At 39.5% G+C, this 24,398-nt stretch overlaps 2 protein-coding genes across 2 annotated transcripts in view; one reads left to right on the forward strand and one right to left on the reverse strand.

Annotated features, from left to right (window-relative positions):
* Window positions 1-11,223, forward strand: part of TDRD6 (tudor domain containing 6) — a 15,554-nt gene extending 4,331 nt beyond the window's left edge. The window contains exons 3-6 of the mRNA XM_015572161.1: window positions 11-4,563; window positions 6,732-6,850; window positions 8,121-8,210; window positions 10,788-11,223. Coding sequence (XP_015427647.1) covers window positions 11-4,563; window positions 6,732-6,850; window positions 8,121-8,210; window positions 10,788-10,811 — 4,786 coding nt within the window. The 3' untranslated portion in view covers window positions 10,812-11,223. The remainder of the gene's footprint in view (window positions 1-10; window positions 4,564-6,731; window positions 6,851-8,120; window positions 8,211-10,787) is intronic.
* A 2,448-nt stretch (window positions 11,224-13,671) lies between these two features.
* PLA2G7 (phospholipase A2 group VII) overlaps window positions 13,672-24,398 on the reverse strand; it is a 30,894-nt gene continuing 20,167 nt past the window's right edge. Inside the window, 7 exon segments of the mRNA XM_015572162.1 lie at window positions 13,672-14,117; window positions 14,540-14,688; window positions 17,136-17,306; window positions 18,507-18,598; window positions 19,668-19,772; window positions 20,863-20,989; window positions 21,835-21,932. Of these exon segments, the coding sequence (XP_015427648.1) occupies window positions 13,987-14,117; window positions 14,540-14,688; window positions 17,136-17,306; window positions 18,507-18,598; window positions 19,668-19,772; window positions 20,863-20,989; window positions 21,835-21,932 (873 nt within the window). The 3' untranslated portion in view covers window positions 13,672-13,986.

Genomic DNA, 24,398 nt, shown 5'->3' on the forward strand with positions numbered 1-24,398 from the left:
AGGAAGAGCTACTCCCAGCCCTGAGGTCTGTCCGTTTAAAGATCAATGCCTTCTATGATGCCCAGGTCGAGTTTGTTCAAGATCCTTCTGAGTTCTGGATCCGGTTGCGGAAACACAGGGGCTCCTTCCGCAAGCTGATGAAGAGAATGAGCAGTTTCTATTCCTCCGCCAGGAAGCTGGATGGGATCGTTTTGAAACCGAAATCTGATGACCTCTGCTGTGTGAAATGGACTGAGAATGGTTACTATCGGGCTGTGGTGACCAGACTGGACGCCAAGAATGTGGATGTGTTCTTAGTTGATCAAGGCAATTCAGAGAAGGTGGACTGGTGTGACGTGAAGATGCTGCTGCCTCAGTTCAGACAGCTGCCAGGATTGGCTCTGAGGTGCACTCTGGCTGACATTTGGCCTGTGGCAGGAACCTGGAGCCAGGAGGCAATTTCCTTTTTTAAAAAGACTGTGCTCCACAAAGAATTAGTCATCCATGTCCTTGATAAGCAGGATAAGCAGTATGTTGTGGAGATTCTTGATGAATCAAGAACAGGGGAAGAAAACATTGGTAAGGTAATTGCTCAAGCTGGATATGCCAAGTATCAGGAATTTGAAACCCAGGAAAATATCCCTGGATGTACCCACTTCCCAGAGCATGTTTCAAACCATTTCAGTGCTGAGAAGAACAAAATACCTTCCGCCAAGAAGGAAGAAGTAGAACAGAAAGCCAAGGGAGATAATAAAACTACATGTGTTTCAGAAGCTTTGGCGGACACAATAGTTGGTACAAATGTTTCAATGGGACTAGTTGTGCAGGGAAAAGAGAAAAGAATGTCTGTTTATTCTCCTCTTCTACAGAACTTGGGAATTAAGCTAGGCTCTTCTTGTAAAGGAGAGATAAAAATTGGAAGCACAATGGAAGTCAAAGTGTCTTATGCTAAAAACCCTGGCTATTTCTGGTGCCAGCTAACCAGGCACAGGCAAGAATTTAAAGCTTTAATGTGTGATATTCAGGACTACTGCAAGAGTACCCCTACTCCTTACCAGGGATCCACCCCCGCTTGTTTGGCAAAGCGAACAGCTAATGGAAAATGGTCCAGAGCTCTGATCAGGAGGACACAATCTCCAGAGAATGTCAAAGTAGTATTTGTAGATTATGGAGACAAAGATGTGGTATCTGTGACGAATATTTGCGCAATTAGTGAAGCATTTCTCAAAGTTAAGGCTCAGGCTTTTAGGTGCAGTCTTTATAACTTAATTGAACCAACTGGCCAAAATCCTTTTGCTTGGGGTGAAAAGGCAATAAAAGTTTTCCGTGAATTTGTAGTCAATGCGTGGAAAGACAATCTAGAATTAAAATGCACAGTATTTGCCACTGCATCAACAGGTGACGAGGAACTGTTTTATATCGTGGATTTGCTAACACCCTTTCAGAGTGCAAGCCATATTTTGGTAGAAAAAGGACTTGCAAGACCAATCAAACTTCCGAAGCCACTGGGGTTCCCCATTCAGCTATGTTCTTACTACTATTCAACACTTGATATAAAAATCGGAAGTGAAGAATTAGTGCTTGTAACACATGTTGTTGACCCTTGGACATTTTATTGCCAGTTGGGAAGAAATGCCCATATTTTAGAGGAGTTGTCCTGTTCTATTATACAAGTAAATAAAACTTTGCTGAACATTAAAAAAAAACCCTTGATGCCTGGGGACTTGTGCCTTGCTAAGGATACCGACAGAAATTGGAGTAGGGGGATAATGATAGAAAAAGACCCAAATAAAGTTTTTTTTGTTGATTTTGGCAACATTCGTGTGGTAACAAATGATGATCTGCTTTCCATACCTAGTGATGCATGTGATGTCTTATTTTTGCCCATGCAGGGCATTAGATGCTCATTGTCTGATATTCCTGACCATATACCAGAAGAAGTGACAACATGGTTTCAGGAGACTATTTTAGGCAAGTTATTGAAGGCTGTGGCCGTAGCCAAAGATCCAGATGGAAGACTGATGATAGAACTATATGATGACAGTATTCAAATTAATGCTAATATTAATGAGAAGTTAGCATTACTTGGTTACAAAGGTAGGGAACAAAAAAAAGAAGAAAGTGAAGTACTCTCTACATCAGAAACTCTTGATGTGAAAAAGAAATATATGAAGTTGTCACCTATGGAATATTTAAGCAAACAAGTAGAGCACAAGATATACAATATGGAGATCCTGGCAGAATCAGACAAACCTAAGGGCAGCTCAGCAGGTAAGGAACTCAAACTTTCACAAAGTTCAACAAAGACAAACGTAGTCGCTCAACATCACAACTCTATGGGGAATGAAAAGAGTGAAGTGTCTTCATTAATAGAAAAGAAAGAAAAAAGGAAAGTCATGGAACTAGAAGTCACACCTTTAGAGAGAAAAAGAGGAGATTCCTGTAACAAATATTTGCCTATAAAATTGTCCGAGTTCCCACAGAAGACTATAAAGCCTGGCTTTAAAACAACTGTATATGTTTCTCATATAAATGACCTTTCAGACTTTTATGTGCAACTAACAGAAGATGAAGCTGCACTCAGTCGTCTTTCAGAGAGATTAAATGATGTTAGCATAAAGCCCAAATGTTATGCAGGTCCTCCTTTGCAAAGAGGAGATATAATATGCGCCACTTTCCCAGATGACAATTTGTGGTATCGTGCTGTGGTCAAGGAAAAACAACCCAGTGACCTTCTTTCCGTACAATTTATAGATTATGGCAATGTTTCCACGATTCCTACTAACAAGATAGGTAAACTTGACCTTGTTCATGCCCTGTTGCCAAGGTTGTGCATTCACTGCTCCTTACAGGGACTTTGGGTTCCTGAGATTCTACATTGTAAAGAAATGATGCGTTACTTTTCTCAAAGGACAGAAGAGGTTCCAGTAAAATGTGAATTTGTTAAATTCCAAGACAGATGGGAAGTTATTCTTGCTGATGAACATGGGATCATAGCAGAAGATATGATCAGCAGATACACTTTCAGTGAAAAATCTGAAGTAGGACTTTCCATCCAAATAATGAATGGCGCCTTTTCCAAGTCGGCCAACAAAACAGACAGTGGCACTTCAGTATTTCTTAACTGGTATAATCCCAAGATGAAAATGATAAGAGCTTATGCCACTGTGGTAGATGGACCTGAATATTTTTGGTGTCAGTTTGCTGATACTGAGAAACTTCAGTATTTAGAAGGAAGACTACAAAGTGCTGGAGAATGGACAACAGATGGGAGAAGCTGTATCTCGTGTCCTCATATTGGAGATCCTTGTATAGTGAGATACAGAGAAGATGGGCACTTGTATAGGGCACTTATCACCAATATTTGCAAAGATTCTCTTGTATCTGTCAGGCTGGTGGACTTTGGGAACATTGAAGACTGCGTGGACCCCAAATCCCTCTGGACCATTCCTTCTGAACTTATGGTGATCCCCATGCAAGCCTTTCCCTGTTGTCTCTTGGGATTTCATATTTCAGAGGGTGTGTGCCCTCAAGAGGGAAATGACATTTTTTATGAAATCGTCACAGAAGATGTGTTGGAGATAACAATCTTAGAAATAAAAAAGGATATTTGTGATATCCCTTTAGCAATTGTTGACTTGAAAAGCAAAGGCGAAAGTATTAATGAGAAAATGAAAAGGTTTTCTAAGATTGGTATTAGAAACAGTGATGTGCCCTATGAAAAAAATGGCCCAGGGATCAAGGGAGCTCTTATATCCCCTGGTCCTGATGTCAGACTTAAGAAACCATGGAGTAAGGCCGGGCAAGAGAAAACATTATATGTGGAACCACAGACAGATGAGTTCTCTGTAAGAATTGAGAAAGACTTAAACATGATTGAAACCAAGCAAAATAAATTCCATGACCCCAAAATGAATACCATTTTTGAAGCTTTTGGAAACCCATGCAAAGACAAGACTGGCACTGGGCTTCTGGAAGGTCAAGTAGAGTGCCATTTGGTTGACAAAGCAAAGTTTGATGATGAACCAATGACAGGATTGAATGTGTTATTACCGCGTGCTGATGAAACAGAGGAGATACTAGAACTGAATTCACTTGAGATGCTGCTTTCTCCTGATGATGAATCGAAAGAATTCGTGGACCTGGAATCCACGGAGTTACAGCATTCCCTAGTCGGGGATGAAGAAAAAGAAGAACCAGGCTTGGTGCCTCCTGTTGAGCCACTCCCCCTGGTCTGCGACACAGAAGCCATCCTGGAGCCCTTCACAGTGCAGCTGCCCCTCACCTGTGAGGCCGAGAAGCAGCCAGAACTAGACTTACCTACAGCCCAGCTGTGCCTAGAATCCCTGTGTGCTGAGGACACGAGAGAGTCAAGCTGCGTGGAATGGTGTGATGACCAACATGGGTTGCCATTGCATCTACATGGAAAGGATTGTGATCCCAAGACACAGGTTGAAATGAACATACATAAAGAAGAATTTACAGAATATGAACAGAGAGATGCCGTTTCCTCATTGACGTCTCTGCTTTCTGAGGAAGAGCCCAGAGATGAGCAGAAACACGGTGCTTTACCAGAGGTCCCAGGTATGTGAGTTTTTTCTCTCACTTTCATTTAGGCTTAACCTGGTGTCTTATTTCTTTACTAGTTTGTCTTAAAGAAAAAACTAATTCTTTTTTTTAAAATATATTTTATTGATTTTTCACAGAGAGGAAGGGAGGGAGATAGAGAGCTAGAAACATCGATGAGCGAGCCCGGGACCCTTCAGTCCGCAGGCCGACGCTCTATCCACTGAGCCAAACCGGTTTGGGTGAAAAAACTAATTCTTATCTAAATTTTTAAATTAACTCTTTGGGGGAACCGATTAAAACCTGAAAAGAGAATCTGATTTGGAGGGTATTTTTAACATAGGGAAATTATACTGTAAAATTCGTGTAAAATAATACTTTATATGCTGGCTAAAATGCTGACTTATTTTGTGTTTAAAAATAGAATGCTTAAAATGTGTTTCCAAAACACACTTTACTTTCCAAAACGTAATCACATTAAAATGTAAAACAAAAAACAACACCTTTGAAATAAAGAGGTTATATTTTTTGGTGTTTTTTAAAAAAGTGTGGGTTTGGGTTGTGTGTGTGTGTGTGTGTGTGATTCCAAACATTACTATAGGCATGAATTTATGATAGGGATCATTTCAGCAGAGATTTCAAATTTAGCTGTTTTGCTTCATGCAGGTACTTTGCCATTCATTTAGAATCCCTTAAAAAAAAACAACTAGATTATGGAGCCTATGCAAACCAAAAAAGTTAACAGCCAGGAGTAAATATTGGAGAACATTTATTGTCATTAACTTTCTATAAATTATTACTACTGCTATTTTCTTGGCTGCTTAATAAGATTCAAAGTTAGATGAAATGGCTAACTTTTAGTGTGTTTTTTTTTTATAATCAATGTAACTTTTTAATAATTGTTATATTATTCAACTTGAGTTATTGTACAACATAGAGAAAACAATACACTAAGGAGAATGAAAATCACCATAATTGCATTAGCAAGAAATGGCCACAGTTAACACCAGGGTGTACTTCCTTTCTGTTGTCTTTCTGTGTATGTGTGTGTTTATTTACAGAGAGTTTGAAAAACTAAAGAGATCAGACTATCCTACAGTGTTCAATGCTGCATTTTAATCTCTTAAATATGCCTTCAAAATAATTTAATTTCATAGTATGCCATCCTGTGAATATATGATGATTTATTTAAATATTATACTAGATTTTTAGTCTTAGTTGTTCCATTTCAGAATAGTAAGTAATAGCTTTGTGATAAGATTGTCTGTTCATTTGCAATATGCTGCTTTGCTATAGAAATGGTTGTTGTAACCATAGACCACACTACCTCTGGCAAGAGTAGCCTGCTTTTTGTAGTAGTTGTGGGGTTTTTTAAATATATTTTATTGATTTTTTACAGAGAGGAAGGGAGAGAGATAGAGAGTTAGAAACATCGATGAGAGAGAAACATCGATCAGCTGCCTCCTGCACATCTCCTACTGAGGATGTGCCCGCAACCCAGGTACATGCCCTTGACTGGAATCGAACCTGGGATCCTTCAGTTTGAAGGCCAACGCTCTATCCACTGAGCCAAACCAGTTTTGGCTGTAGTAGTTTTTAATGTTAGAATCAGACTGACATCTTTAAAAAACATAACACATGGTGATGATTTTTTGTTTGTTTTGTTTTGTTTTTGAGGAAAATGGTAAGGAATTATCTGGGGAGGGACCCTGTTAGAATTTAAATAAAATCAAGGAAAGATGACAGACTTAGAACATATTGTATTGTACATGATACCAATTATATAGAAACTAGAGGCCCGGTGCACAAAAATTTGTGCAGTGGCGGGGGAAGGGGGGGTTGTTGCTCACCTGACCTGTGCCATCTCACAGTCTGGGACCCCTCAGAAGATAATCACCTGCTGGCTTAGGCCCACTCCCCGGGTTGCACATGGCAGGCCGGGATCTGGCGGCAGTGCGGGTGGCCAATTGCACTTCCCTGCCCTACCACCCCCGGTCACACACAGCAGGCCCAGATCCCGTGCCATGTCGGCAGGCGGCCCTGACCACACACAGCAGGCCCAATTAGCATCTTTGTCTTTTATTAGTGTAGATAGCAACGGCAGATTAGGAAAATGCTTTGCTCATGCATCTAATATTAATGAATGAAAAGGCATGCATTGAGTTTTACTCTATTCAATCTGGCAGCTCAACCAGAGAACACGTACACTTTGAAAGGATTTACTGTTGGATCCAAATGTGTTGTGTGGTCAAGACACACATGGTCTCAATGTGAGATTTTGGAAATAGCTGAAGAAGGTACAAAGGTTAGTACAGTTGAAGTACTTTATCTCAAAATGTACCTGAAGATTGTTAAGGAAATTTTATAAGCTGAGAAAATGCAGTTAAACAGAAGTTCACCTGTTCATCCCCCCTCATATTTTGAAGCAGTCCAAAATATCATTTTAAGAGTTCATAGATGAGCGTCTTAGGAAGAAATTGTGCTAGGCTCTTTCCTCCTTAACCCTAAAATTCTATCAATCACCAGGTTCCACACTTTCCACTTCCAATCTGTCAAAACATTTTAGATCTCTTGCCACTGCCTTTGTTGCATCCCTCATTTTACAATCAGATTATTCTAGTAGCCTTTATTTGGTTCACGTCTCGTCTTCCTTCAGTTGATTCTCTATACAGCCAGTGTGAAGTTTGGCATTGATGTACTCAATTTGAGTACATCATTCCTGTGTGTCAAAGTTCTTGGGGACTTGCAGTTGATTGTGTCTGTCCTGTGACCTGAAAACCATTGTATCAGAATCACCTGGTGTGTTTACTTAAAATGAAGGTTTCCAGGCTGTGCCCTGGCTGGCTGACTCAGAACTTCTGGGAGTAGAACCAGGACTGTGCATTCTTACACCATTAAAATTTGAGAGCCACTCATCTAGATTAGAAAAGTCAAGCTCATCAACATGACATAGTCCTCCAGATTGAAGTGTCAGTGTACCTTTCCAGCCTTAGGTCTTGCTCCTTTATGTTTTGTACTTTACATCAGATGAACATCAGACTGCTTGGTTTCTCGTATATGTATGATTCTGTTTGGCTTCTTTGATTGATGTATTTAATAATGCAGTTAGTTCTATTTGCCTGTATTCTGTCCCCTGCCAAACTGGTTAATTTCCACTTATCTTTAAAAGATTTACTTCAACCATTGCTTCTTCCAGGAAGTATTCACTTGCTCTATTTTCTAAATTTCTCTATCTCTCCCCTTTCCCTAACCCTCAAAGAGCTTTATGTCTTCCTTATATTTCTGTATCTCCTGCTGCAGAGGTCTGTTATGCAATTGACTGCTTAGAGCTCTGTTTCTCCACTAAATTTTGAACCTTTTGAGATCTAAATTTTATCCATCTTTGATCTCTAAGCATGTTCAATATATGTTTTTTGAACTAAAGTATGATTGAGTTGAAACATAAGACTGAAATTTAATACAATTATTTGTATTGCCTTTTAAGGTATTTCATTTTTGAAGGGATTGTTGTGGTACAAGAATCAGTTACAGTTTTTGGAAACTACCAATGTTCATTACATTTTTTTCTATGGTAGGTTTTGAACCTTTCAAATGGTATGGAGGAGATAGTAAACCCTGAGAATGTCTGGAATGGCATACCCAAATTGGATAAGAGTCCATCTGAGGTATGGAATTATAGAAATACTAATTAATAAGAGCATTGTCCTTCATTTTGAAAGGTGGTAACTATTGCCAAAGACCTTGTGTTTAGGAATAATAGAGAAAAAGTATGAATATTGTAATGACAATGAAAAACAGCAATAACAGAATCAATGTTTCAGGGCTTTATGTTTCATATCCTTTCGGACAACCTAGTTATTAATGTTTTACGCTTTGATTTTCATTTTGGGACTTAAAAAATTAAAATTGTTCAGTGTCCACGACCTTTATAAAATATAGTTTGATGCAGAAAATCTAGGACGATGGCAAAGTTAAAAAGAAGAGAGTATCAGTCACCTGTAATATATTCATCCAAAGAAAAACACATTGGTCAATGTGGTTTTCTTTTATAGTTTTTCTGATTATATGGAATGTAAACATGCCATCTACTAGTATGTATTTTGAACATAGTTTATTTTACTCTATATACAGTTTTATATTTTGTTCTTCATTCAAGATTATAAGGTGGGCAATTTCTGTTACCATTATGATATGTATGGGCATTTGAATTTATCCTATTTGGATAAATTTCAATCTCATGAGGCATTGACTTACAAAGGACTATTTTTTTTTTTGTGATACATTAAGTCACCATGGTCTGGGATTCTATTTGATTACATTAAAAATTTTTTTTATCTGAGCTATTTTCTTTTACCATAAGAATAGGTCTCATGAATTCATTTCTGTACAGACATCACACACATGATGCTATTATGAGTTGAAAGCATCCAAGAGAACTATTCCTCTTCATGAAGTCTTTAATAAACCATCTATCTGTGGATCACCATGGATAATGTGTTTGAAAAGCTGCCCTTGAACAATACACCAGACACCAGAGTTGTGGGAATTTGGGAGCTAACCATTTGAAGAGGTTACTTCATTCCCTGTGTTAAATGCTCCCAAGGAGATGAATGAATAGCTGAAGGATAGAAAATGTACTTGAGGTAATTCATCACTATAAAATCAGATCCTTTTTAAAGGATTACTTTTTGTTGTTTACCATTTTTCTGGTTTGTCTATAGCCCCCTTTCTGATTTTAATTATTTTGTGCCTACAGTAAAGAACTGATTATAATCCAAGGGTTCGTTTTGCTGGGCTATAGTCCAAACATCAGGGAAAGATCTTTCCTTCATGTCATTGGATGATACCACCATTAAAGGACACTTTTGTTTATAAAACAGATTGCCAAATCTTAAAGATACCATTACCCTGAATCTGCAAACAGAAATGGTTTATCAATTTCCGTGTCTGTCAATAGTAAGAGAAAACAAAAAACAACTCTAGCTAAAATGTTAAATGTGCTTAAGAGGATAAATAGCCAAGAAGAGGAATTCTTGCAATAGGAAATACTTGTTGATTGAATTAATCTTGAAAGTTAGATTGTGAATCTGATAAATTCATAGTTTAAAGGCTTTTTTCAGTGTTAATCCTATTTAATAAAGAGGTAATATGCAAATTTACCCTCACACCCTCACAAGATGGTTGCCTATGACCAGGCTGGCAGGGGGGTTAGTGAGGGACAATCAAATGGCTGAAGTAGATAGGTTGGTTGAGCATGAGTGCGGTCCTGTGCATGGAAAGGTTGCAGGTTTGATTCTAGGTCAGGGCACATACCTGGGTTTCAAGTTGGAGCCCTGGCTGGGGCTCCTAAGGAAGGCAACTGCAGGGATGTTTCTTACATTGATGTTTCTCTCTCTCTCTCTCTCTATACCTCTCCCTTCCACTCTCTCTAAAAATCAATGGAAAAATGAACTAATGCCATATCTACAAATGTGGATAATCTAAAAAAGGCGGGGGGGCCCTAACTGGCTTGGCTCAGTGGATAGATCATCAGCCTGCAATTAGACCAGACATCTTTTGGACATACATCCAGACATCCTTTCTGGACAAAGCCACTGTGTTGGGGGCCAAGGCAGAAGCTGTTACAGGCGATCAGGTTGGCAGGGGAGAGCACTTAGGGGCAACAAGGCCGCCAGGGAAGGGCAGTTAGTGGTGATCAGGCAGGCAGGGCAGCAGTTAGGGGCGATCCAGCTGGCAGGGCAGCAGTTGGGGGTGATCAAGCCGGCAGACAGAGGTGCTTAGAGGTGGTCAGGCAGGCAGGCAGAGAGGTTAGGGGCGATCAGGCAGAGGTGGTTAGGGGTGATCAGGCAGGCAGGGAAGCAGTTAGGGGCATCAGGCAGGCAGGCAGAGTGGTCAGGGGCGATCAGGCAGGTAAGCAGGTGAGCTGTTAAGAGCCAGCAGTCCCAGATTGTGAGAGGGGTCCTGGATTGGAGATGGTTCAGGCGGGGCTGAGGGACACTCCCATGCACGAATTTCATGCGCCGGGCCTCTAGTTTTATAGTATTTTAGAGAAACTTTATTTGATAATAGGTAATGTGTGAGAACCAAAATACTACAAAGAAAACATTTTTATAGGGATAATTCTCTGTAGTCATTAGAATACTCACTAATCCTCCCTCCCCATTTTTAGAGGACATTCAATTTGTGGTGGTCACTCTCATGTAAGTAATTTTCTTGTTTTTCTTTTTCTTTCTCAACCTCAGAAAAGGGGCCTGGAGGTCACATAGATTTACCTGTGGATCCAGTCAGAGCTTCTCTTAGACAAGAGGAGTGGCATCCAGACCAATGGAGTGTTTGAGCTAATTGAGAGCCTGAATCGCAAGAAACTTTGTGATTTGGAAACTTTGATATTTGTTGAAAACCAAATAGATCTCAGGTTGAGGGTGCAGTGTATTTATAGTCATATTGCTGAATGTATATGGATCTAGGATCTTTATTTTGCTAACCAATTTACTAACACATTAGGTCATATTTTAAAAAATTGTTATTATATTAAAATATAGTGTTTAAATTTTAAAAAGTATAGGTTTATGACAAGTATATTTTCTGATGCTACTTAGGAGGATGGTTTTGTAACTCCTTCGGGATTTTTGTTTTTATTTCAGAAGCTTTGTCTTCTCTGTCTAAATATTTGACTAATTGCCTGTTTGAAATTGGAAGTATTCTAATATGATACAATATTTGAATAAAGTTTTTCCTTTAAGATGTAATGGTCTCTTTTCATTAAAAAGGAAATAGAATCCTGGAATATCCATAGTAAAGGAACCACCATTCTACAGTTGGGGGAAAGAGAGCAGTATTAAATGCTAGCTCCAGGTTTAGTCACTTGGATGGTACTTTAAATGCATTTTCTTTTTTACTCCTCAACTCTAGGCACATATTAATATTATTCCTATTTTATAGGTGAGAAAATGGGAACTTTTTACAGAAGCTGAATAACTTGCCTAAGGTCAAAGAGCTAGAGGCTTGATCAAACTAGACCCATCTAACATCAAAGTCTATGCTTGTAAAAATATGGTTGCAAGTGGTAGTATCCAAAGTCCAGATCCTAGCATCAGGAAATAAATCCTACTTATATATTGTTTACTATATATGTGACCTATGCAGGTTATATATCTTTGAGCCTTGATCTTCCTAATCTGTGAAATGGGGATAATAAAACCTTTCTTGCAGTATTTGTAAGATTATAAATAATTTATATAAAGTACCTGAAAAAGAGTAGGCATTCAATAGGTATTTCCTTCTTTTCCCTGAAAGATGTTCAGTATGCACCATACTAGGATTGTGATTTTTTTAAACTTAACTCATTGGATCCTTTCAGCAGATATTTTCTTCTTTCCACAGCAGCATGTGCCACCAACAAAGGATTTGAAAGAGGTGCTATTGAGTGGGACAGCCATACAGTTGGAATGGTTATCCATTTCTAAAATGAGGTTTGCGACATAAGAGTGGGGAAAAGATGTTTGCGTAGGAAACATTATCAGACCTTGAAGCTTGAAGGGAATCATGAGAATAGGGAACCTTAAAAGCTGGGTGTAATTTCAAAAAGCAAAAAGGAGATGGTTTCGCATTTAACGTACTGGAGGTAGATAAGTATATGGTTGTTCCTGAGATAATGGACAGACAAGTTTGGCTCAACATGTAGGAGACATAGTTGTGAATTACTGAGAGAAATGTCAGAGAAGGCATTTTAGGGCCAGATTACAGGAAGCCTGCAGTTTCATGCTGAGGAATTTAAACATTTTTAATCTGAATGGCTATATAGGATAGGAGGAACCAAATTTCTCAAAATCGGTCTTTGTACACCTTAACACATTAAGACAGGCCCGAAGTGCCATTTCAGAACACAGTTACTTAATAACTGGGCAGAAGAGGTAGAGATGGAATAGTCATAGTGAACCAAGCTTCTTACCAAGTACTAATTATCCCTGTTTACACAGGCTTAATTAACTATAAAGAAGTCAGAGAAACAAGGCCATACTTAGACCAAAATATACTTAGCTAATCAGTTGTGTAAGTTTTTACCCTTTAGGACACTCAAAAAATGTTTCCCTAGCCGAAACCGGTTTGGCTCAGTGGATAGAGCGTCGGCCTGCGGACTGAAGGGTCCCAGGTTCGATTCCGGTGAAGGGCATGTGCCTGGGTTGCGGGCACATCCCCACTGGGGGATGTGCAGGAGGCAGCTGATCGATGTCTCTCTCTCATCGATGTTTCTAACTATCTCTCTCCCTTCCTCTCTGTGGAAAATCAATAAAATATATTTAAAAAAAAATGTTTCCCTTGACTCCTGAACATATAAGTGCATAATGTTAAAGGTATTCTTTTCCCTCCACTTATTGTGATATTCTATTTCCAGTACTACCTATATAATTAAAAACATTTATTAAATAAAAATAAATGAAAACCAGCCGATGTGACCTAGTTGGTTGTGCATCGTCCTATGCACCAAGAGGTCACTGGTTCAATTCCGGTCAGGGCCCATGCCCAGGGTTCTGGCTCAATTCCTAGTAGGGGGCATGCAGGAGGCAGCCGATCAATGTTTCTCTTTCATCGATGTTTCTATCCCTGTCCTTCTCTCTTCCTCTCTCTAAAAATTAGTAACAGTAAAAAAAAATTAAAAACATAATAAAACATAAAAATAAATAAAATAATTGAAAAATAAAGCAGTTAAAAGTCACTCTGAATGTTTTCTTAGTTAACTCCGCCTTTGGTGAATAACTAACAGAATGTGTTATGTAGCTGGTATTTTTGCTGTCTTATGCACCTTTCTTTCATAAGTAGAATCCACCAGGAATAAACCATTAACAAAATGCAAACAAATTACCCACTTCCTTTCATCTGCTTTAATATGCTGCCCTTGCCCTGCCTCCAATAATCTTACCCTTGTCCATGCCCCACTTAGTTCTCATGTTCAATTGTATAGTATCAAATTGTATAATATCACTGTGGTAAAACAATGCCTTTATTACCCGCTTGATCTAAGTTTTCTTAACATGACCAAAAAGCAAAGAAAAGTGCTGCCAAATTCTATCCAGTTTACCATGTTGCTGAAACACAATTCTACTGTTCATAATAACAAAATAAAGAGGCAAGAAAATATCTTTTTATTTTTTTAGGGAGTGTTATGTCCTTGCAACATTTTTTCATTGGCATTGTGCCTGTTTTAATATCCTTGTTCATTAATGTACTGTAAAAAGTTATTAACTTGATACTAAAAAAGGATCACTTAGTAAAAAGTAAAATTTAGGCTGGTATGATTTTTACATAATAGTCTCCCTTTATATTTAAAGGAAAAAAATTTTAATCCAAATTTCAGTCACTATTATGGTATAGCCATACAACACACACACTTTCAAACAGTTTTAAAAGAAGACATTTTAAAAAGCACTTTTGATCTAAATTCTATTCCTCTATACTTGTAGAATTCTGTAGAGCGCCATGGTAGTTGGTTGTGTCAACATTGGTCCCTGGAATAAGGTGATCATCTTTTCCTTCAATCAAGTAATCCCATTTATCAAAATCTTTCTGAAGTCCTGTAAAATATAAGTGTTAATCAACATTAAACTTTCGAGAGTGTTGAACAGTTGAGTGCCACTAGGTGGCAACATAGCATCATAAATTACATAATCTGTGTACTGATCAGGGAGACAAGGTAGCCTGTGCCCAGCTGCTGCATCTGAATGAGATGGGATGGATGCAACATGCACAGTTTCCTCAACATGAAGCCCACCCCAGTCTTACGAGGAAGACTGTTGGCTCTAACAGGTAGACTTACTGTCTGATATATAGTATGCAATGCTGCAAAATTAAATTTTCTCAAGTTTTCAAACTGATTTGACTGCTATGTTAAATTATAAACTACTGGAAACTTAACATGAGACTAGTGCTGTAATAAAAGGCAGTTTTGTTCTGAGAATTATCCGGTTTGTGGAATGAAAGAATATTTGTTTCTTACCTAAATGCTTTTGTAAGAATGCTAATGAAGCTTTGTTGGTAAGATCCATAGCGACTTCTGAATCTATTTTTCCTTTTAATGTGAATAAGTATCCAACTGCTTTGCCAGTTGCAAAAGTGAAGTCAGCAAAATTCTGATGGACTGAACCCCTGAAAGATAAATGAGACATTTACAAATCACATTGTTTATAGTTAGAGTGCAGGAAAGATATGGGCCTGGTTGACCTTTTTTTTTTTTTTTTTTTTTTTTTTTAAAAAAAAAAAGATCTTTAAAGAGAGAGGAAAGGCCAGGGACAGAGAGAAACATCAATGTGAGAGCAAAACATTCATCAGATGCCTCCAGGAGGCCCTCACAGGGAATCGAGCCTGCAACCTGCCATGAGTGCTGGCAGGGAATCAAACTGGTGACCTTTCAGTGCCCAGAACAGCACCCAACCAGCTGAGCTACACCACCCAGGGCCCTGGATGACTTATTTACCGAAAACCAAGGAAACAATATTTATCAATTTGATCTCCTTAGATATGATTTTTGAGGGTCACAGACTGTTCATTTAGGGATCCTAGAGTATGTATTTGTCTTCCCTTCTGGATAAACAATTCAAAGATCCTATTTTTGCTTGGCATCTTGTCTTTAAAAGAAATGATTCCAGCTTTTTAAGGGGCTGGAATACTTGCAATTTCAGTAGATGGAATGTGTTATATGTTGAACTCAGAGCCAGAAGCCTGCTCCCTTACTGCAACCACTTAACTTGATATCTATTTGATGCTAATCAAGCCACTTTGGATTTAAGCCTTGGATTACGCAGATTAGGAAACATGTTTTCTTGTATTATTTAAAATGTAAGCACCTTCCAAATACCAAGCTGGATGTTAAATTCACCAACAGCCTACCATCATATAGGATGGCCTTTTTATTGCTCATTTTCTATTACCTCCGGGACACTTGACATTTGATTTTATTGCACTTTTTTCCCTCTTTGTTTCCTTGACATTATGCCTGCCCCTTTCCTTGTACTCTGTTCTTTTCTGGATCTTCACCTAAAATGTAGGCATTTCTCAAGGTTCTATTCTCAGACCATTTCTCTTCTCACTTTGCAGCCTCATCCATGCCAAAGGTTTCATCTATAACATATAAAGTCTATACATTTCCAATTTGTGGCCAGACAGCTCTACCCATATTTCCCAATCTCAAGCTGAGAAATACCAAATTAAAATACATTTTTTTTCAGGCCCCACATGATGCATTTCTTTTTCCCCCCCGACTTTGCTGCTGCTTATAAGCAAACTGTGAATCCTCTTAGCTATCACTACTCAAAACAGAACCACTTGGCACCTGCTCACTCTTCCCCGAATTCCAATCAAAACTTGAGCATGGGACTCATAAAGAAGGTAGACACAGGGTCAGGGAAAAGCAGAAGCCTGGATGCTACCCAGAGTAGAGGATGGCTAAGGAGAAGGAGAGGGTGGGGGGAAAGGATGGAGCCCTCTAAATGACAGGGGAAGAGTAAGGCTGGGTAGCCTGGAGAAGAGAAATAGGTGCCCTCAACAATATCGAATGGATGCAGAGAGAAAGGCTGAGACTGCACATAGACTGCTGGGCTTTTAAAGCCTCGGCAGGGCCAGCTTCAGCATGTGGGGGGGTTCGGGGGGGCAGGGGGAAGGCGTTTGGGAAGCTAGACCACAGGAGTCAAGAGTAACTGCAAGTAAGCACATGCAATATTAAATATAAACTACTCTTTCAAGATTTCTAGCAGAAAAGGGAAGAAAAAGAGTGCCTAGTAAGAAACTGGGGTGAAGGACAGGTTAGACATTCTATACTATTTCTCCTTTAGAATTAGACTTGCACATGCAAATATGCTACATTGAAGTCCTTTTCTTATCTGAACATTTCCTAGCTCTGTCTAAACTCTCTCCATCCTTCAACACCCAATTCTACTCCCATCTCTTCCAAGCAGCCTTTTCTGACTACATCAGTTGGAAAAGACCTCTCCATTCTGTGATCCCCAAGTGCTCATTGCCTATACTATATATTTTCTCCCTGGAAATAAACCCGTTTCATATAGGAGAGGAATGAGCACTATCTTTGCTTTGTAACATCCCATTGTGAGTCCAAAACTTTTTTGGGATTTCTTTTTCACATCGATGATATAAGCATATTGCCAGCACTTAGGGGATCCCATTATAGTTTGGGAAATTTATAAGTTTGTATTCTTCCCAAATAGTAAACATATTGCCGGTCTGAACAGATGCTCTGACTTTTTTCCTAAAGAGTTCCTACTCTAGCTTGGTGATGGAACACTTTTCTCTGCCCGGACCCCAAAATGTGTAAGCTTGCTCTTGTGTTTACATAAAAGTGGCAAGCACCCTAGCGTGCATTTTAATTATCAGTATATGGGCCACATATAGTAACACCACTTGAACATTTGCATTTTAAAAAGAGTAAATCTAAATGCACTTAGAACCTGAGATTTTTCTAATATTCTCACTTATTGAAAGTCTACACAACAAATTTAACAGTCCTTTAATGGCTGATTATCTGTTGTGGTTTATCCAAGTTTCAAGTTTCTATTTCAGATAATGAAGTCAGTTGCTATTACCTGATTGTGATCATTTTCCTTTCTTTACCAGGTGCGTAGCATTTTTTCATTTTTATGATATTAGCAGGATATTGGAACTCTTCAGAGTTGATAAAAAAGAGGGGCTGAGAAAACTTGGAACATACTTCCTCATTCAGGGGCATCATCCATGCATCCAGGGCAATACCGCACCTGCAGGTGTTTGTTGAGATGATAATGGAAGGCTGGTTACACACTGGCAAACATACAAGTCTTTCTACTAAAGCCAGGACTAATGGACACACCACACTGGCCCATGATGGTATTGTGCTTCATGTGAGAAGGAGATATGATTAGCTTTGTAAGGTCGCAGATGTGGAAATATGTAATCATTTTCTTTAGGAGGCATTTAGGAATTGGGACTTTTAGAACGATATGTAATCTTTAAAATTTTCATTCATTTTAGTATTATTTTCAAAATAAATTTTTGAAAAGTAATGATTTTTTCAAAATTGTGGTGTCTGAAAAAAATTCCCTGCACGCATTATTGCTCCTGTATTTCCAGACTTTCTGGATACTCCATCGTCTATTTATTATATCTTTTCTTAGAGTAACAATTGGACCCATCACTTTATATTTAGAGGTGCTGTACCTGGAAAATTGTCTGGGCATTGATGAAAAACATGGGCATATCTCTGGAAATATTACTAACTTTCTTATTTCTTTATTTTTTATTTTATTGTTTATAGTATACAGATGCTCTCAGTTACTAACTTTCTTTTTAACAGTCAGTTTATCCTATGTTTCATGACATTTTGGACACTGTTTTATGTGCTAAATGGACTAAGGAAGAGAAACCCCTTCTACTGAAACAGATTTTAAGAAATTCGAGATGGAGTTTCACAAGTGATCCTCCCTTTCTATATGGTGGGCTCTATGCGAGCTCATCAGTCTGGGATGAAGTAGTTCAAGGCAGAAAACATTTCCTTATGTTAGAACACTGGAGTATTTCAGACCTCACTCCAAATTAAAAATGAAAAAAATAATTAAAAAGACCCTGCTTACTAGGGAAATCTGGACTATAAGATGGCCACATTATTATCACAATCTTATGTCGCTGATAAAATGTGTATATAAATGTACATTTCCAAGTGAAAATGTTAAGCCCTCAAACAGATGAATAAGAATGAGGGAAAATATGTGGGGAGGGGAAAGTTTTTAATAGCAGTGAAATCAGATATTTTCTGCTTAGGAAAGTTCACAGAGAGTATTTAATAGAGGCACAAGAATAGACTTGTAGGGCTCAAAGGGTCCCCTCCTTACTAAGAATTTGATAAAATTGTATTTCACGTGGGTTATCACTCCCCCTCTTCCAATAAATTACTGTCCTGTCTCTTCGCCTCATTCTCTTACCTGAATCTCCGGTCATCGTGAAGAGCCTGAATAACTGTGGCTCCACCAAAAGAATGTCCCATTACTGCTATTTTATCTCTATCGATGGAGTCCTACGTGAAAAAGCATGAGATGAATTGATAACTATCTCACAGGTTGTTAGAAAAATAGAGTGAATGATTTTGTTAATCAGGCAATTAGTATTCAATTCATGGGCATGGTTACACACCTTGATTTCTTATAAAGGAAATACACACATATACAAATATACACATATAGCACACACACATAATACATACATACAAATACATCCGCACATATATATGGTAAGCATTTGTAAAAGTTCAGAAGTGAACTTAATGGTCTTCCCAGTCACCCACACTTAAAACATCATCAATGCTGATTTCTCCCTCTCCCCAGTTCATATTTATCACTTTGTGCATTTCATGAGGATTTACTGAGTGTCTGCTCTGTATTAGTATTGTAGTTCATTTCCAGTGAGCTCACAGCCTATTGGGAAGGAAAGAAATACAGATGCATGATGCAAATACAATGGAGTGGTAGCAAGGAGTAGCCAGGATAGATAGCCAATCCAGGCCAGGGCTGGGCAGTGGGTCCAAGAAAGCTTCTCTTGGAGGAGGTGCTTCCTGACTTGAGTTGAAAATTAAGCAGCACTTAGTCAGGGTGGAGGGTGAGTCACGTTGCCAAGGGGATCACATGTACAAAGGCATGGAGATAAAAGAGAGAGTGGCGACCATCATCTTATGCTTAAACTCAAGTGCCTCTACTCCCTGTACTCCACCCTCCACACCCACTGTTGAGTCTTTGTCTATGCTCTTCACTTGGTCCCAGATTTTTTTCCTCCCAACATTGTATCTAAAAATTGTGGACCAGCTTTCCAGGATCAAGCTCAAAAACATGCAGAAGCCATCCAAGAAGTTACAGTACTTCTACCAGAGGTGTTAAGTTGAACCACGTGGAACTCCCATTTTTGTAGACTGACTATTGGCAACTGTATATATAGTTCAACCTAATGCATTTCTTCTTGTCCTAACACTTCACCTGTAATTTTTTTTTTGCAGCTCTTTATTATGTTGTACCCTGTATTACAGCAGAAAAGCACACTCTAGAGAATAAAGAGCTAAGAACTACAGGACAGGGAAAAGGGCTTTCATAGCTCACCTGCAGCTGTTGCATATTGAACTCTGAGTCTAATACATTCTTCACCGGTGTTCTAGAAAGCATCACATCGAGAGCCTGGGAACACTCCTTTGCTCTTTGTTGCACCTGATATGATTATTAGAAGAAGGAAATGACAAAGTAAAAAGTTGTAATACTTTACAACTTATTGTAACGTTTGTGTAGAGCTTGTGTGTGGGAGCAACGGTCAGCTGCTTATAAGCTGGCAATGTCTGAGCAGTGAGTGGTTAGAAAACAGCCCCGCATCATGATGCAGGCACCAGCCTTGTGGGGGCCACATCCCGGCTCGGTTGCTTAGCCACAGTGTGACCTCGGGTGACTTCATCTCTCTGAGCTTCCTTTTACCGTCTAACGCTGCCTACCTACCCCAGTGACATGTGGATGGAATTCAATGCAATAACATACGTAAAGCACCCACAGGAAAGCCGTCACAGGGCGGGAGCCAGTGTGCTCGATTTCATTTAATCTCCCCAACAGCCCTGTGGGAAAGACACTAGTACTCGTTATTTTGTAACTGAGAAAACATGGAAGCAAAACAGGGACAGTAAATTAACTTGTCCAAGATGACGCCACTGAAAAGTGATGGCTCCAGGATTCAAATGTACAAAGTAGGATCTTAAGGCCTAGACTCTTAATACTATGCTATACTCCCTCTCTGAAAAGTAGTCTTCTTACGGGACTATGAATCTACCTTGAGATTTTAAAATGAGAAGTTGTAATGCAAAAGAATTCTGTATATTCATGGTCCTCTCCCAGAATTTTGTCTTTGATTTCACAATGACCCACACATTTCACTAAGGCAGTGGTTCTCAACCTTCTGGCCTTTTAAATACAATTCCTCATGTTGGGACCCAACCATAAAATTATTTTCGTTGCTACTTCATAACTGTAATGTTGCTACTGTTATGAATCATAATGTAAATATCTGATATGCAGGATGGTCATAAGCGATCCCTATGAAAGGGTCGTTCGACCGCCAAAGGGGTCGCAACTCACAGGTTGAGAACCGCTGCACTAAGGGGATTGTATTACTCAGTGAACCTGCTGATGGATCTTGGACAATGGGAAGTACGAGTGCAAGGAACACAGCTTGCCGAGTATAAATCTAAACTAGCAAATGCCATCCCGTTGCCTGTGTGTTTTAGTCCCCACGCCACCTGCCCTGACCGCAGTGTACCTGCGAATTTCGTAGAAGCACCTCATTCTCCCCTTGTTGTGGGGTTTTGAGATAGAGCCACGTCTTGTTCCCTATTTCTGCAGCAGACTGGTCATTGAAATAGTACGTTGCAGAGGCGGATCCATCTCTTCAACACAAACAGAATCAATTACTTACACTTCCCCATCGCACCCATGTTCCTCTTTCCCACCCTTGACTCAAGGTCATTCTGACCTTCCTGACTTCTCTTTCTTCCTCTATACTGCATTAAAAAAAAAAAATCATGCACAGCCTGTGTGGCTCAGGGTTGAGCATCGACCTATGAACCAGGAGGTCAGGGCACATGCCCAGGTTGCGGGCTTGATCCCCAGTGGGGGGCGTGCAGGAGGCAACCCAGCAATGATTCTCTCTCAGCATTGATGTTTCTATCTCCCTCCCTTCCTCTCTGAAATCAATAAAAATATTTAAACAAAAAATCAAAGAGGCCCTGAAGGGACTTCTAAGAAAAAGACATCATTGTGAGTAAACTCAACCCATTCTATCTTCCCAATTCCTGGAGGCCACGTTGAAAACTCCCTCCTAGAATCAAATCCAGCAATGTCACTTACTAGCTGTGTGGCTTTGGGCAGATAATGCTTTGCTGGCTTCCTTTACCTCCTCCTTAGAACAGTGATAACGGTAGCCATCTCATAGGGTGGCTATGAGGATTACATGATGGTGTGCAAATACAGCACAAAATAAACCCTTTAGAAATGTTAGCTGCTTTTGTAATTCTTGAAGGGCTAGCTCAGTCTCCCTTGTTTCTTATCATATAGTCATCACTGTGCAAATATAGCACAAAATAAACTCTCTAGAAATGTTAGCTGCTTTTGTAATTCTTGAAGAGCTAGCTCAGTCTCCCTTGTTTCTTATCATATAGTCATCACTGACCACCGAACATTTTCTGTCAACCTTTAGGAAAGTTAAAGCCCAGCTACATCCCAGATGACATACCTGTGTTCTACAGTAGCAACTATAAACCCATGAGATGCCAGGTCATTGCCAATTGCAGAATAAATTGTCCTTCAAAACAAAAAGAGGGGAGCATTCAACTGCCAGTCACAATTACAAGGTGGAGTTTACTAGTAAACCTGGGCTGTTACACCCTGGAGTAGTGCCCTGGAGTACAGCAGAGAGCTGTGGTTCTCAGAGGGAGGCGATTTTGTCCCTCAGGATATTTGACATCTATTGTCATTTTCATTATCGTGAGTTGGGGGAGGGTGCTACTTCCATCTGGTGGGTAGAGGCTCCGCTAAACATCCTACAATACACAGGACCACCTACCTCCACAACAAGAAATTATCCAGCCCAAAACATCAACAGTAGCAAGACTGAGAAACCCTGGTGCAATGATTATTAATACAGCCTTTGAGAGTTCTGAGTATTAATTGTGGCTCTGCCACTTACCAGTCACATGACTTTAGGTAATTACATTTCTGATTTTTTTGTCCTCACCTGTCAAGTGCGGCTAACAAAGGCTTTGCTGTAAGGTTTTAATAAGATAATGCTTACACCCTGGAGTCGTGCCCTGGAGTAAATCAGAGAGCTGTGGTTCTCAAAGGGAGGTGATTTTGTCCCTCAAGATATTTGACATCTATTGTCATTTTCATTATCGTGAGTTGCCGTCTGGTGGGTAGGGGCTCTGTTAAACATCCTACAATACACAGGACCATCTACCCTCCACAACAAGAAATTATCCAGCCCAAAACATCAACAGTAGCAAGACTGAGAAACCCTGGCGCAATGATTATCAATACGGCCTTTGAGAGTTCTGAATATTAATTGTGGCTCTGCCACTTACCAGTGACATGACTTTAGGTAATTACATTTCTAATTTTTTTGTTCTCACCTGTCAAGTGGGGCTAATAAAGGCTTTGCTGTAAGGTTTTAATAAGATAATGTGTGTAGGAAGGCAGTACTGTGTGGTGCTTTAGAGAATGGGATCTATCGTCCTGCCACTGTGTTTGAATCCGGGTTCCACCACTTACTAGCTACCGACCTTGGATAAGTCACCTATCTTACCTCTGTCTTGGTTTTCTTTTGTCTGTAGAAGGGTGATGCTATAACAGTACAGCATCTAGTAGGATTATTCTGAGGTTTAAGTAATTAGTACATTTTCAGTGCTTATAATAATGTCTAAAACAGAGTCATTACTGAGCACGTCAGCTGTTGATAGGGTGAGAAGTTTAACAGTCACATGCAAAGCCACTGCATTTGTAACCCCTTTCCATGTCTTCATTCTGCACAATCTTCTCATATCATGCATTCAGTAGAAAATGTCCATAAAGAATAAAAAACTAGCTACCGACCTTGGATAAGTCACCTATCTTACCTCTGCCTTGGTTTTCTTTTATCTGTAGAAGGGTGATGCTATAACAGTATGGCATCTAGTGGGATTATTCTGAGGATTAAGTAGATTAGTACATTTTCAGTGCTTATAATAATGTCTAAAACAGAGTCATTACTGAGCATGTCAGCTGTTGTTTAAATGACTGGATAGGGTGAGATGTTTAACAGTCACGTGCAAAACCACTGCATTTGTAACCCCCCTCCAAGTCTTCGTTCTGCACAACCTTCTCATATCATGCATTCAGTAGAAAATGTCCATAAAGAATAAAAAGGAGGGATGGAGGAGCTATGTCTTCTACCCCTGAAGACCCAGGAACTTTAGGGACAATAATCTAGCACAGGGATCAGAAAACCTTTTCTGCAAAATGCCAGACAGTATATCTGTCCAGCTCTGTGCACCATACATTATGGTCACAACTACTCAACTCTGCTGTCATCACACAGAAGTAGCCACAGACAATGTGTAAAATGACCGTGTTCTTATATGACTTTACAGAAAAAGGTAGCAGGCTGGATTTGGCCATGGGATTCTAATCAAATAAATAGCTAGACCACAATTAAAGAGCTGAAAATCATTTCTTATTGCAGATGCTACCCATCTGTTTTCTAGCTAAAAGCTACCTTTTATTCTCTGAAAGTTGCATAATCCTCTGAGGTGGAGGAAGGGAAGGCAGATGAGAAGAGATAAGAAGAAAGTGGAAAGGATGTAGTGATTATAAAAATAAGCCACTCGGATATCACGTTATTGAGACCAGAGTTAACTAAAGAGCCCACCCAGCTCCGACCTCTCTGGATCCTTTGGTGAACAACATTGGGTCAAGCACTCCTTCCATTGGCCTTTTAGAACTGTGCTACAGTCTGAGACTTCATATCCAATCAACTTTTAGGAAAGTTAAAGCCCTGCCACAAACCAGGTGACATACCTGTGTTCTATAGTAGTAACTATAAACCCCTGCTTCTCATCTCCTTCCCAAATGTCGACCCTGCATCACTATCTGAAAGCTCTCCCCATCCCTTCCTGATCCTTCCCCTCTATCCTGCATAGGCATTTCTCTTAGTAACTGTCTTTCACAGCTAATCCAATCTTGGTGTCAATTTCTCAGGGGCCCTGAACTAACACAGTGAATGGTTCTGAGAGTATAAATATTGCAATACAGAAGGACAACAGA

This window comes from Myotis davidii, unplaced genomic scaffold (genome assembly GCF_000327345.1).
Source record: "Myotis davidii unplaced genomic scaffold, ASM32734v1 scaffold167, whole genome shotgun sequence".
NCBI classification, from domain to species: Eukaryota; Metazoa; Chordata; class Mammalia; order Chiroptera; family Vespertilionidae; genus Myotis; species Myotis davidii.